The 12,249-nt window shown below is 39.4% G+C and overlaps 1 protein-coding gene across 1 annotated transcript; it reads right to left on the bottom strand.

The window, feature by feature from the left end:
- Positions 1-7,568: 7,568 nt before the first annotated feature.
- On the bottom strand, positions 7,569-8,395 carry LOC307069248 (caspase-3-like; the record flags this gene model as incomplete). Its single annotated transcript, XM_079727481.1, is given in 3 exon segments — positions 7,569-7,904; positions 7,908-8,150; positions 8,156-8,395. Coding segments are annotated over 3 exon segments (819 nt in total).
- Positions 8,396-12,249: the final 3,854 nt, after the last annotated feature.

The following is a 12,249-nucleotide window of genomic DNA, read 5'->3' as shown; positions in this document are numbered from 1 at the left end:
AATATAATGTTATATGTCAATTATACCTCAATTTAAAAAAATAACCAAGTGAAAAGTCTAGAGCTGAAAAATATAATCTGGAACTAAAAAATTCACTAGGTGGGCTTAACAGCAGAAAGACTTAATGAATGTAAAGACAGACAAACAGAAATTGCCCAGTCTGAAAAGCAGAGAGAAAAAATTTGAAAATAATACAGTCCCAGGAATGGATAAGACAATATCAAAAGATCTAACATACATGTAACTGGAGAACCAGAAGGAGACAGGAGAGGGGAAAGGGACAGAAAAATATATTTTTTAAAATAATAGGCATGGACTTCCCTGGTGGCACAATGGTTAAGAATCCGCCTGCCAATGCAGGGGACACGGGTTCAAGCCCTGGTTCAGGAAGATCCCACATGCTGTGGAACAACTAAGCCCATGTGCCACAACTACTGAGCCGGCATGCCACAACTACTGAAGGCCATGGGCCTAGAGCCCGTGGTGCTCTGCAACAAGAGAATCCACTGCAATGAGAAGCCCGTGCACCACAAAGAAGAGTAGCCCCCGCTCGCCGCAACTAGAGAAAGCCCGCACACAGCAACGAAGACCCAATGCAGACAAAAATAAATAAGTAAATAAATAAATTTATATAAAAAAATAAGAGGCAGAAACTTCCCAAATATGGTAAAAGACATAAATTTACAGATTCAAGCAGGATAAATCCACAGAAAACCACACCTATGCACACTGTAGTCAAACTAATGAAAACCAAAGAAGAAAAGAAAGCAGCCAGAAAACAAACAAACAAACAAAAAAAGACATATTACATACAGGGAAATAGTGATTAAAATGACCACTCAGTGCTCAACAGAAGAAATAGAGGTCAAAATACAGAATACAAACTACAAAATTTTTACATGCTGAAGAAAATAAGTTTTATCTGGCTGGGCAAATTTAGGAGTTCCTTGATAAGTTCTTCATGGCTTTTGGTTCTACCCTCTGTGTTTTTGGTCCCACCCTCTGAGCCATCTTTCCTATTTCAAGAAAGGTTAAAAGGTAGCGTTTCAGGAAAGGTAGCAGAAGAGTTTTCTCAGTCTGCTTCCTACCGGTAGAATTTTGAAGGTCTGACATCTTGTTTCCATTTTTGTATTGTCTCTATCCCTTTAAGTCTAAGGTGGTAGTGTTTCTGTTCATATAATTTGCTCTAAAATTTTATGAGTTGTCTGTGAATCTCACTGGGTTCACTCCCTTAGACGAAAAGTGCACCTACAGATCTCTTTGAGATAAGCCATTCTTTTCTTGGACTCCTGCTGAAAGGGCTGAGGGAAACACTCTTAAGCTTCCTAGAGGCCCTCTTGTTTGATTGACATCTATGAGGCACTCTTAATCTCTTCAAGGGGAGTTTTGTGTGGCTGAATGCTCTGGTCCTCTGATCTGAGGTCTTAAAAAAAGGTTGTATAGTCACACCTTTTGTTTTATTTCTAGATCATATTTTCCTGATAGTGTTTCAGAGCTATTTCTTAACTTTAGAATCTTGTGCTATCTGCAGAGGCTAATAATTTTCAAAACCATCAAGTCCTGGATCCTTTGTGTTTGACAGTCTTTCTCTCAATTTATCTCCTTTCACATTTCACTAAAAGCCGCAAGAAGAAACTAGATGCCTTCAACACTTTTCTTGGAAATATTAGATAGATCACCAAGTTCATGAGGCACAAATCTCTACTTTCCACATAACTGCAGATGACAGTGTTGCTAAGTTTCTATCACATAAGCTCCTCCAGTTTCCAAAACATATTCTTCACTTCCTTTTGAGCCTTCATCAGCATCCTATGGTCCAAATTTCAACTAATAGTCTATTCAGGCAATTTAGGATTTCTCTAATATGCTCCTTAAAATCCTTCCAGCCTCCACCCACATCCAAGTTTGAAAGATATTCCCACATTTTTAGGTATGTTATGACAACACCCTACTCCCAGTACCAAAATCTGTGTTAGCTTTCTATTTGATGCACAACAAATTACCCTAAAACTTAGTGAGTTACAACAATATCCATTATCTCACAGTGGGTCAGGGGTCCAGGTGTGGCTTAGCTAGGGCCTCTCACTCGGGGTCTCTCACAAGGCTGCAGTCAAGATGTTGGCCAGGGCTACGTTCATCTTGAACACTGACTTGGAATGACCCACGTCCAAGCTCAGGCAAGTGGTTGTTGATAACATTCAGTTTCTCGAGGTCTGTTGTACTGAGTGACTCAGTTCCTCATTGACTGTTGGCCAGTGGCTGCCCTCAGTCCTTTGCCACGTGGATCTCTCCATAGGGAAGTTCACAACATGGCAGCTTGTTTCATCAAAGCCAGCAAGCGAGAAGAGCCAGAGAGAGAGAGTGCCAGCAAGATGGAAGTTACAGTCTTTTATAACCTAATCACATAAGTGACATCCCAACACTTTTACCTTATTCTGTTTCTTAGAAGCAAGTCACTAGGTCCAGCCCACATACAAAGGGGAGTGGATTACACAAGGGTATGAATACCGAGAAGTGGGGATCACTGACAGCCAACTTAGAAGGCTGCTTACTAAAAAAAAATCAAAATTTGCATGAAGCAGATAAATTTCAAAGGAAATTTATAGCTTTAAATGCTTATATTAGAAAAGAGTCTAAAATCAATGACCTAAAATCTAACCTCAAGGAGCTAGAAAGTAAAAGAACAAATAAACCCAAAGAAGGTAAAAGAAAAGAACTAGCAAAGATCAAAAAAATTAATGAAATAGAAAACAAATGACAGAAAAAGTCAACAAAAAATTAATTCAAGCTGTATTATAGACCTAAACATAAAAACTAAAACTAAAAATGCCCCAGAAGAAAACATAAGAGAACATCTTTGCAATGCTGGGACAAGGAAGGATTTCTTGACATAGTACAAAAAGCAACAACCACAAAAGAAAATTTTGATAAATGGGACCTTATCAAAATTAAAACTTCTGCTCATCAAAAGATGTAATTAACTCATAGACATAGAGAATGGACTTGTGGTTGCCAAGGGGGAGGGGCAGTGGGGGAGGGATGGATTGGGAGTTTGGGGTTAGCAGATGCAAACTATTACATACAGAATGGATACACAACAAGGTCCTACTGTAGAGCACAGGGAATTATATTCAATAACCTGTGATAAGTCATAATGGAAAAGAATATGAAAAAGAATATATATATGTATAACTGAATCACTTTGCTGTACAGCAGAAATGTTGAACACAACATTGTAAATAAACTACACTTCAATAAAATAAAAATTTTAAAAAGATGTCATTAAGAAAACAAAAAGCCAAGACACAGACTGGGAGAAAATATTTGCAATATGCATACAAAACACCCATATTAAGAATGTATAAAGAACTCCTACAAAGCAAAAAGAAGACATGTAACCCAATTTTTTTAAATGGGCAAAATATTTGAACAGACACACATGAAAAAGACATACCAATAAAGAATATTAAAAGATGTTCAACATCATTAGTTATAAGGGAAATGCAATTTAAACTACACTGAGATAGCACTATACACTCACTTTCAAAGCTAAAATTAAAAAGAAACTGAAAAATTGCTGGTAGAAATGTAAAACTGAACTATCACTCTGGAAACTTGTTTGGCAGTTTCTTTTTTTTTTTTTTTTGGCTGTGTTGGGTCTTCGCTGCTGTGCGCGGGCTTTCTCTAGTTGTGGTGAGCAGGGGCTACTCTTCGTTGTGGTGCGCGGGCTTCTCATTGTGGTGGCTTCTCTTGTTGTGGAGCATGGGCTCTAGGCATGCAGGCTCAGTGGTTGTGGCACGTGGGCTCTAAAGCATGCGGGCTCAGTAGTTGCAGCATGTGGGCCCTAGGGCACGCAGGCTCATTAGTTGTAGCACACAAGCTTAGTTGCTCCACGGCATGTGGGATCTTCCCGGACCAGAGATCGAACCTGTGTCCCCTGCATTGGCAGGCGGATTCTTAACCACTTCCCCACCAGGGAAGTCCCTGGTTTGGCAGTTTCTAATAAAGTTAAATATACACCAGCCTGTAATCTGGCAATTCCATTCCTTGGTAGATACTAAAAAGAAATGACAACAATATATCCTCAGAAAAATTCCACAAGAATATTTATAGCAGGATTTATCATGATAAAAAAACTAGAAACATTCCAAATGTTCATCAGCAGGTAAATGCATAAACAAATTATAGTATATTCATATAATTGAATATTCAGCAATGAAAAAGAAAGAGCTACTGGTAGAACCAACAACCTGGATGACTCTCAAAAATTTACAAATAGAAGCCAAACACAGAGCCAAACACAAACCATATGGTTCTATTTATATGACAATCAAGGACCAGCAGAGCTAGTCTATAGGGATTAAAAATATTAACAATGGTTGCCTCAGGGGGAGGATATTGACTGATTAAGCGGGAACCTTCAAGGGAGATGGACATGGTCTATATTTTAATTTGAGTGATGGGTATACATATTTGTCAAAATTCATTAAACTATACCATTTAAGATCTGGGTAATTCAATGTAGTTCAAATATAACTCATTTCAAAAAACACACAAAAAAGTGCATATTATAAATATATTCAGGGTACAATGTGGGCCCCAAAGAGAAAACAGTCGATTCTACTGGGGATGTGGGTTTAGGTTCCATAGAGCTGGTACAGTTTAAACTGAATCCTGGAAAAAATAAGTGTGATAGAGATAAGTGGGGGAAAATGTTTTCCAGAAAAGACAAAGAGATTGGTGTGGAGACAGGAAAATACACAGTAATTAAGGAAAGAGCGAACAGCTTTGTGAAAAGGAGAGATTATGTGTCAAGGAGGCAATTATGAGAAAAAAAAATCCAAGGAAGTAAGCTGGAGTCTGATCATGAAATAGTATGAATTCTTTTAGTAATAGATCACCACTGAAGTGTTTTTTTTTAAGTTAAAATTTATATTTGGGAATAAAAATTCATAATAACAAATTTTTTATAAAACTGCCACACAGGAACACACCTTAAGATACTACTACATACTTCATTTACTTAGAAAAAGTTACAGACATAGTCAAAACAAATAGCTCTCATTTATAAATGTGAGTTCCTTTCTTTTAGCAAAAGAAAGCTCACAGGATTCTAAATAATTCATGGGACGAAAAAAAGGAAATTTAAAAATATTTTTAGCTGAATGATAATTAAAAATGACATATTAAAAACTTTATTGCACAGCATGTGGTTTATTTCTGTAATCATTCCTTGTGCTCTTGAAAAGAATATGTACCCGGAAGTTGTTGGTTACAGTGCTCTATATATTTTTGTTGGCTCAAGTTCATTAATTATGTTGTTCAGGTCTTTTATATCTACTGAATTTTTGACTGTTTTTTCTTTCAGTAATTGAAAGAGGTATGTTAAATTTTCCACTATGAGTATGTATTTGATTATTTCTCTTTTTTTTCTCAGTTTATGTTTTATTATCTTGAGGCTATGTTATTAGCTGTGTACAGATATAAAATTTTTATATTGTTTTGTTTAAATTGGCTCTCTAATATTATGAAATAACTCTAGTAATAAATATTGCTTTAAAGAAAAAAAAGAAAAAGAAAGCTCACAGGAAATGTCAGACTGAAAACCAGCAGGATACAGCGATGCAGGGACAGCTCAACACCTCCTGAGCTAGAAGGCTCGGAGCCAGGCCTCCCTGGCTGGGGGCTGTGCTGCTTCTCCTCTCTGGCCTTCAGTTTCCCTGGCACCAAAGGAGGGAAGACTGGATGACTGATGAAGTCCTGGGTGCCATGGTCCTTTCATTTCAGAGAACAGTATATGATCATAACAGTATCATTCTCCCTTGATTGTAAATGTCAACAGAATACAACTTAACATGCTGAAAAATTTTACTACAAAGAGTGTTATGATTTTTCCCATACTCTGCAAAGGATGGATGAGGGCCCATATTATCAGGCCACACTCACTGCTTATATTGGAAAATGAGGAAATGCTAATGAAATTGCTTTTATGGGCTGACATTCATGGATGGCAGAAAGGGGCGTTCCAGAAGGAGTCCAGGATTTGCTCTTCAGGAGTATTTCAGCTCCCGGCCAAAGCTTGGTGGCCAAGTGCACACATGGGCACACCCATGCCTGCGTGCAGTCTGTAAAGGTCACTGAGCACTTGTTAACCTTGAAGGGGAAAGAGAAACCTCAGTATTTTCCCCCAACAACACTCCAAGCCTCTTGTAAATCGTATTCAAATTCATACACTTAAGCATTAATTTCTGACAGGCTGACAACCGCAACCCTTCTCCCCCCTCAGTGTAAAGTGAGAAGTGAACTGTTATTCAGTGTATCCGTTACATTGGTAGTGGTGCTAAGTGTATTTTATATGATGTGCTACCTACAAAAAGGCGGATAAGAATTTGATTTAACATCCAGTTAAAAGCCATCTTTGAAAAATTAAAAAAAAGAGTGCTATGATTTTTATTATGACTCTCACCATCTTTGGAAAATTTCCATTTCAGAAGTTTGATTTGGTTCACTTTCTTGGAGCTTCTTGCCTCGGGAGCATCCTCCACGCACACCAGTACCTATGAAGATAATTAGCCAGCATTCCTTTTCCTGAAGCCACAGTCTATGCCTCTGCCTTCATCACATAGGCTGTGCTGTGTCCCTGTTCAAGCTCAAACTATCTTCTAATTACTGAGTGCCCAGATGCTTGATTTACTGTTTCTTCCTTACACCTCACTGTGTATTCTGCAAGTTGTATTTTAGTATGTTCCTACAGAGTTTCTTCAATTCACGCTGCTATCAGTGTGATCCAAGTTTGAGGTTTTGACGTAAGAGCCCTTCAGATGTTCTGTGGGAATGCGAGGCCCAGCAGCTAGTGGGAAGAGTTGCATTTCAGAACTTATAGTCCTAACTCTGTCTCCCTCTATTAATGTTGCATTTAACCTTGAGAGCGTCAACTTAAGTTTTCTCACACATTTTCAATTAAAACATTTAGTTCCTTTTTCAATACTAAACATGATTTTTTCTTTTAACAACAAAGACATGCATCACAAAACCATGTGCTCAGAGAAGTGATGTAAAAATACCATTGTCTTATCTCCAAATACTAATTCTAAGATCAAAGTCTTCAAGCCTTTGACCACGCACAGGGACCACCAATTTCTAGGATACATTATTCCACATCATCATTTCTATAGTTTGACAAAAAACATAACACATTCTCTGATACAACAACATATCCATATCAATGAAATACATTACTGCAATGTTTAACTTTTTCCATAATTCCTTGAAAATCTGTAGCATAGCATAAGCACTAAAACTTGCTAATTATGAGAGCTGTTAATTTACAATCCTCTCATAATGACTGTACCACTATCCATTTTTATTTATTCTTAAATTCAATTTCAACTACCTGATTGTGTCTGAGGTAGCTTCATAGTAGTTTTATTGCTATGAAAGTGACATGTTTCCAAGTATCACCTGGGGGATTAGATTAGATTTAAATGAGAGAGGAAAATATAATATCAGTTACACCATTTCCTCACTTGGCATACAAATTTTTTAAAAATCATCCATTTCTTTAGTGATTAAAAATACAGTTCTTTTGTGAGCATAGACACAATACAAGGAATCTGTTTCTTTGCGTGAAAAGCAGAATCAGTGGAAAAGGACTCGAATTCTATTGCTAGCTTTCGGTTAACCCAAATGAGAGTATGCATAAGCTCAAGCTTGTGAGCGTACTGTTTCAGCATTGCACAGAGTGACTGGATGAACCAGGATCTGTCCTTTGAATTTCTCCAGGAATAGTAACCAGGTGCTGTAGAATATGCATACAAGAAGTCTGCCTCAACCGGTATTTTCTGACAGGCCGTGTCATCCTCAACACCACTTTCTGTCTCAATACCACAGTCCAGTTCTGTGCCTCAGCAGGCCTGAATAATGAAAAGTTTGGGTTTTCCAGTTAGACTTCTACAACAGTCCCCTCTGAAGAAACCTGTTAATGTTTTCAGATCAACAGGTCCATTTGTTCCAAAAATTTTTCCTTCCTCGCCATGGCTTAGAAGCACGCAAATATAACTGCTCCTTTTGCTATGATCTTCTTTAGAAACACTGTACATTAATTCCAAAATTTCTTCACATGTAAGATCATTTTTATTCCTGATTTCGTATTCAAGTTCGTGAAGTTTTCCCAGAGGTTTGCTGAATCTACATCTGTACCAGACCGACACAACATCCCAGTACTTTCATGAAAGTTCTTGTTATTAATTATCATACATAAACCCATTTCAGGATAATCCATTTTGTAACTATCATCCAAGGATATTCCAGAATTCATTGATTTGCTTCCATGTAAGATCTTTGTCTCTGAAGTTTTAATGGATTTTGAATCCACTGAATTTTCAGTGTTCTCCATGGATACTTTTATTAATGTTCAGCCCCCATGCCGCAGCCACTGGCTGGCTGGGCTCGGCTCAGTTCCTGCTCTCTGAAGTGTTTTATATGCCAGGAAAGAGATATTACTTGAGTTTTACACTAAAATGATTATCCTTCCTCTAAGTACTGCATTTCAGGACACACCAATAGCTGATTACAGAAATTTATTCTTTCAGAAGTATTCCAGCTAATAAATGCTAATAAAAGCAAGAATCACCAACGGCTGCCAAAACCATTGGGTGAAAGAATAAAGGGACTTTAAAACCTATGGATTGGGTTGACAACACCTGAACATACCGAGAGAGACAACCAGGCGTTATGTGCTTTCTGGGGGGATGAACTAGCAAGCACTCAATACCACCTACGAAGTATGTTTGCCTAAAAATTGAATCTGCATTGATCAAGCCTCTAGATTTATCTGTTCACATTAAAATGGGGATATGGGAACTATTAAATACTCCACAAGAATACAATTATCAAATTCTAAAATGTGGAACACAGCTCAGGGCAAATGGTCCAATTTCTTCAATAAATAAATAGTAAGGGGAAAAACAAGAGGGAGGAGAACTGGTTAGATCTGTTCCAGATTAAAAGGGACTTGAGAGACTACTGGGAGAAAATTCTCCACAAATCTCACATTTCTGTATATCTTTCAAGCAGACTCTTAACTGCCTTTTTTCCAAATTATCTTTTCAAAGATATTTATATAGTGAACAGGCTTAGAAGATAGAGTGCCCCTCTCCAGAGCAAAGGGCAGGTTATACTAGAAATTGTACTCAAGATATTTCTTCCTCAAGGCAAGGATCAGGCAGGCTTACTGCCCTTCATGAAAGGTTCGAGATCCACAAACTTGGGGTTCCTCTCCTATAATGGAATCCACTGCATGTGCAGGTATCACCTGGCCCTCTGCATCACCCTGTGGGAACTGAGGCTTAGAGAACTGGTGCAAATGTTCACACTCTGGCTACCACTAATGCTGTGAGTATTCAAGTCCTTTGTCTCTGACTCAGGAGTTCATGTCTTCTACCAGCATCCATGAAACTGTGCCCAGCTAACTTGTTAGCTTGCAAGTAGGATAAAATCTCAGACCTTTCACAGTTCTTGGAAGTTTTGATGATTAGGATGGGCAGTGCAAGGGCTAACCAAGCACTTGGCCCAACAAGGATCCTGTAGGAGCCACAGGAGCTGTAGGAGCTGTAGGCTGACTGGTGTCCCATGCCACCCTGCTGAGCCAGCAGGTCACTTCAAAATGATGGTGGAGTAGAAGGACATGAGCTCACCCCCTTCTTATGAAAACACCAAAATCACAACTAATTGCTGAACAACCACTGACAAAAAAATGCTGGAACCTACCAAAAAAGGATACCCTACTCCCAAAGACAAAGAGGAGGCCACAGCAAGACGGTAGGAGGGGCGCAACTGTGATAAACACAAACCTCATACCTGCCAGGTGGGTGACCCACAAACTGGAAAACAATTATACCACAGAAATTATCCCCCAGGAGTGAAAGTTCTAAGCCCCACGTCAGGCTCCCCAGCCTGGGGGTCTGGCAACAGGAGGAGGAGCCAGAGAGTCTAGATTTGAAGTCTAGTGCAGTTTGATCATAGGACTTCCACAGGGCTGGGGGAAACAGAGACTCCACTCTTGGACGGCACACACAAAGTCTTGTGCGCACCAGGACTCAGGGGAAAAAGGCAGTGACCCCATAAGAGACTGGGCCAGACCTACCTGTTAGTATTGAAGGGTATTCTGTGGAGGTGAGGGGTGGCTGGGGCTCACTGCGTGGACAAGGACACTGGCAGCAGCAGTTCTGGGAAGTACCCATTGGTGTGAGCCCTCCCGAAGGCCGCCATTAGCCCCACCAAACATCCTGTAGGCTCCAGTGCTGGATCGCCTCAGGCCAAACAACAATCAGGTTGGGAACACAGCCCCATCCATCAGCAGACAAGCAGATTAAAGTTTTACTGAGCACAGCCCTGCCCACCAGAGGGACAAGACCCACTTCCACCCACCACCAGTCCCTCTTAGCAGGAAGCTTGCACAAGTCTCTTAGTTAGCCTCATCCACCAGAGGGCAGACAGCAGAAGCAAGAAGAATTACAATCCTGCAGCCTGTGGAACGGAATCCACAATCACAGAAAATTAGGCAAAATGAAACGGCAAAGGAAGTGGAGATAGGCAACCTTCCGGAAAAAGAATTCAGAATAATGACAGTGAATATGATCCAATATCTCGGGAAAAGAATGCAGGTGAGGATCAAGAAGATGCAAGAAATGTTTAACAAAGACCTAGAAGAACTAAAGAACAAACAGAGATGAACAATACAGTAAATGAAATGAAAAATACACTAGAAGGAATCAATAGCAGAGTAAATGAGGCAGAAGAACGGATAAGTGACCTGGAAGACAGAATGGTGGAAATCACTGCCTCAGAACAGAATAAAGAAAAAAGAATGAAAATGAAGACAGTCTAAGAGACCTCTGGGACAACGTTAAATGCACTAACATTCATATTATAGGGATCCCAGAAGGAGAAGAGAGAGAGAAAGGACCTGAGAAAATAGTTGAAGAGATAATTGCTGAAAACTTCCCCAAGTTTTTGGCAAACAGTCACCCAAGTCCAGGAAGTAAGGAGAGTCCCAGCAGGATAAACTCAAGGAGGAACATGCCAAGACACATAGTAATCAAACTGACAAAAATTAAAGACAAAGGATAGGCTGTGCACAGAGATATGGCTTTCTGGAAAAGGAAATATAAGGGACTCACAGACCTTCCTGCCCTGAAGATGTCCACATCCTAATCCCTGGAACCTGTGGATATGTTATACTACATGGCAATGGGGAATTAAGGTTGCAAATGGAATTAAGGTTGCTAATCAACTGACCCTGAGACAAGGAAATTATCTTGGACTATCCAGTTAGGGCCAATGTAAAGAGTCCTTAAAAGTGTAGGAGTGAGGTAGAAGTGAAGGTTAGAATGATATAGTGTGAGAAGAACTGACCCACTAATGCTGGCTTTAAAGATGAAGGGGACCATATCAAGGAATATGTGTGGCCTCTAGAAGCTGGAAAGAGCAAAGAAATAGATAATTGAGCCTTCAAAAAGGAACCCACCCCTGCCAACATCTTAACTTTAGCCCAGTGAGAGCCATTTTGGACTTCTGAACTACAGAACTATAAGATAATAAATTTCTGTTGTTTTAAGCCACTGAGTTTGTGGCAATTTGTTAGAGCAATGATAGAAAACTAAGACAGGCAAATTAAGGAGATCTGAGGGAAGTCTATGGAATCAGTAGTGAAAATGTTCAACCAAATTGTATGGTCAACTGTTCAATATACGGTCTTCCACTTTACTGGCAGTCAATGAGGAGGAGCTGGACAAGTTATTGCACACCAAGTACCACAAAGTAGGTTTAAAGACAGCTGTCTGAACAGTGTTCTGGTTGGTCCTAACTCTCATCCAGTCTGGGGGCTTCCTCACCAATCTTGTGGCCAATCTCAAGTCCACCCCATTGTAACAGCTAGGATAGCATACCTCAGAGATATTGTGGGTATTCCAGACCACCACAATAAAGCAAATATTGAAATAAAGTGAGACACACAAATTTTTTGGTTTCCTAGTGCATATAAAAGTTATGTTTATACTATATTGTAGTCTATTAAGTGTGCAACAGCATTATATCTAAAAAAGAAATGTACATATCTTAATTTAAAAATACTTTATTGCTAAAAAAAACACTAACCATCATCTGAGCCTTCCACAAGTCATAATGTTTTTGCTGGTGGAGGGTCTTGCCTCGATGTTGGTGGCTGCTGACTGATCAGTGTGGTGGTTG

The sequence above is a fragment of the Hyperoodon ampullatus genome (genome assembly GCF_949752795.1).
Source record: "Hyperoodon ampullatus genome assembly, chromosome: X".
In the NCBI taxonomy this organism is placed as follows: domain Eukaryota; kingdom Metazoa; phylum Chordata; class Mammalia; order Artiodactyla; family Ziphiidae; genus Hyperoodon; species Hyperoodon ampullatus.
The sequence above is the reverse complement of the archived record's forward strand: the minus strand, read 5'-3'. Positions and strand labels throughout refer to the sequence as shown.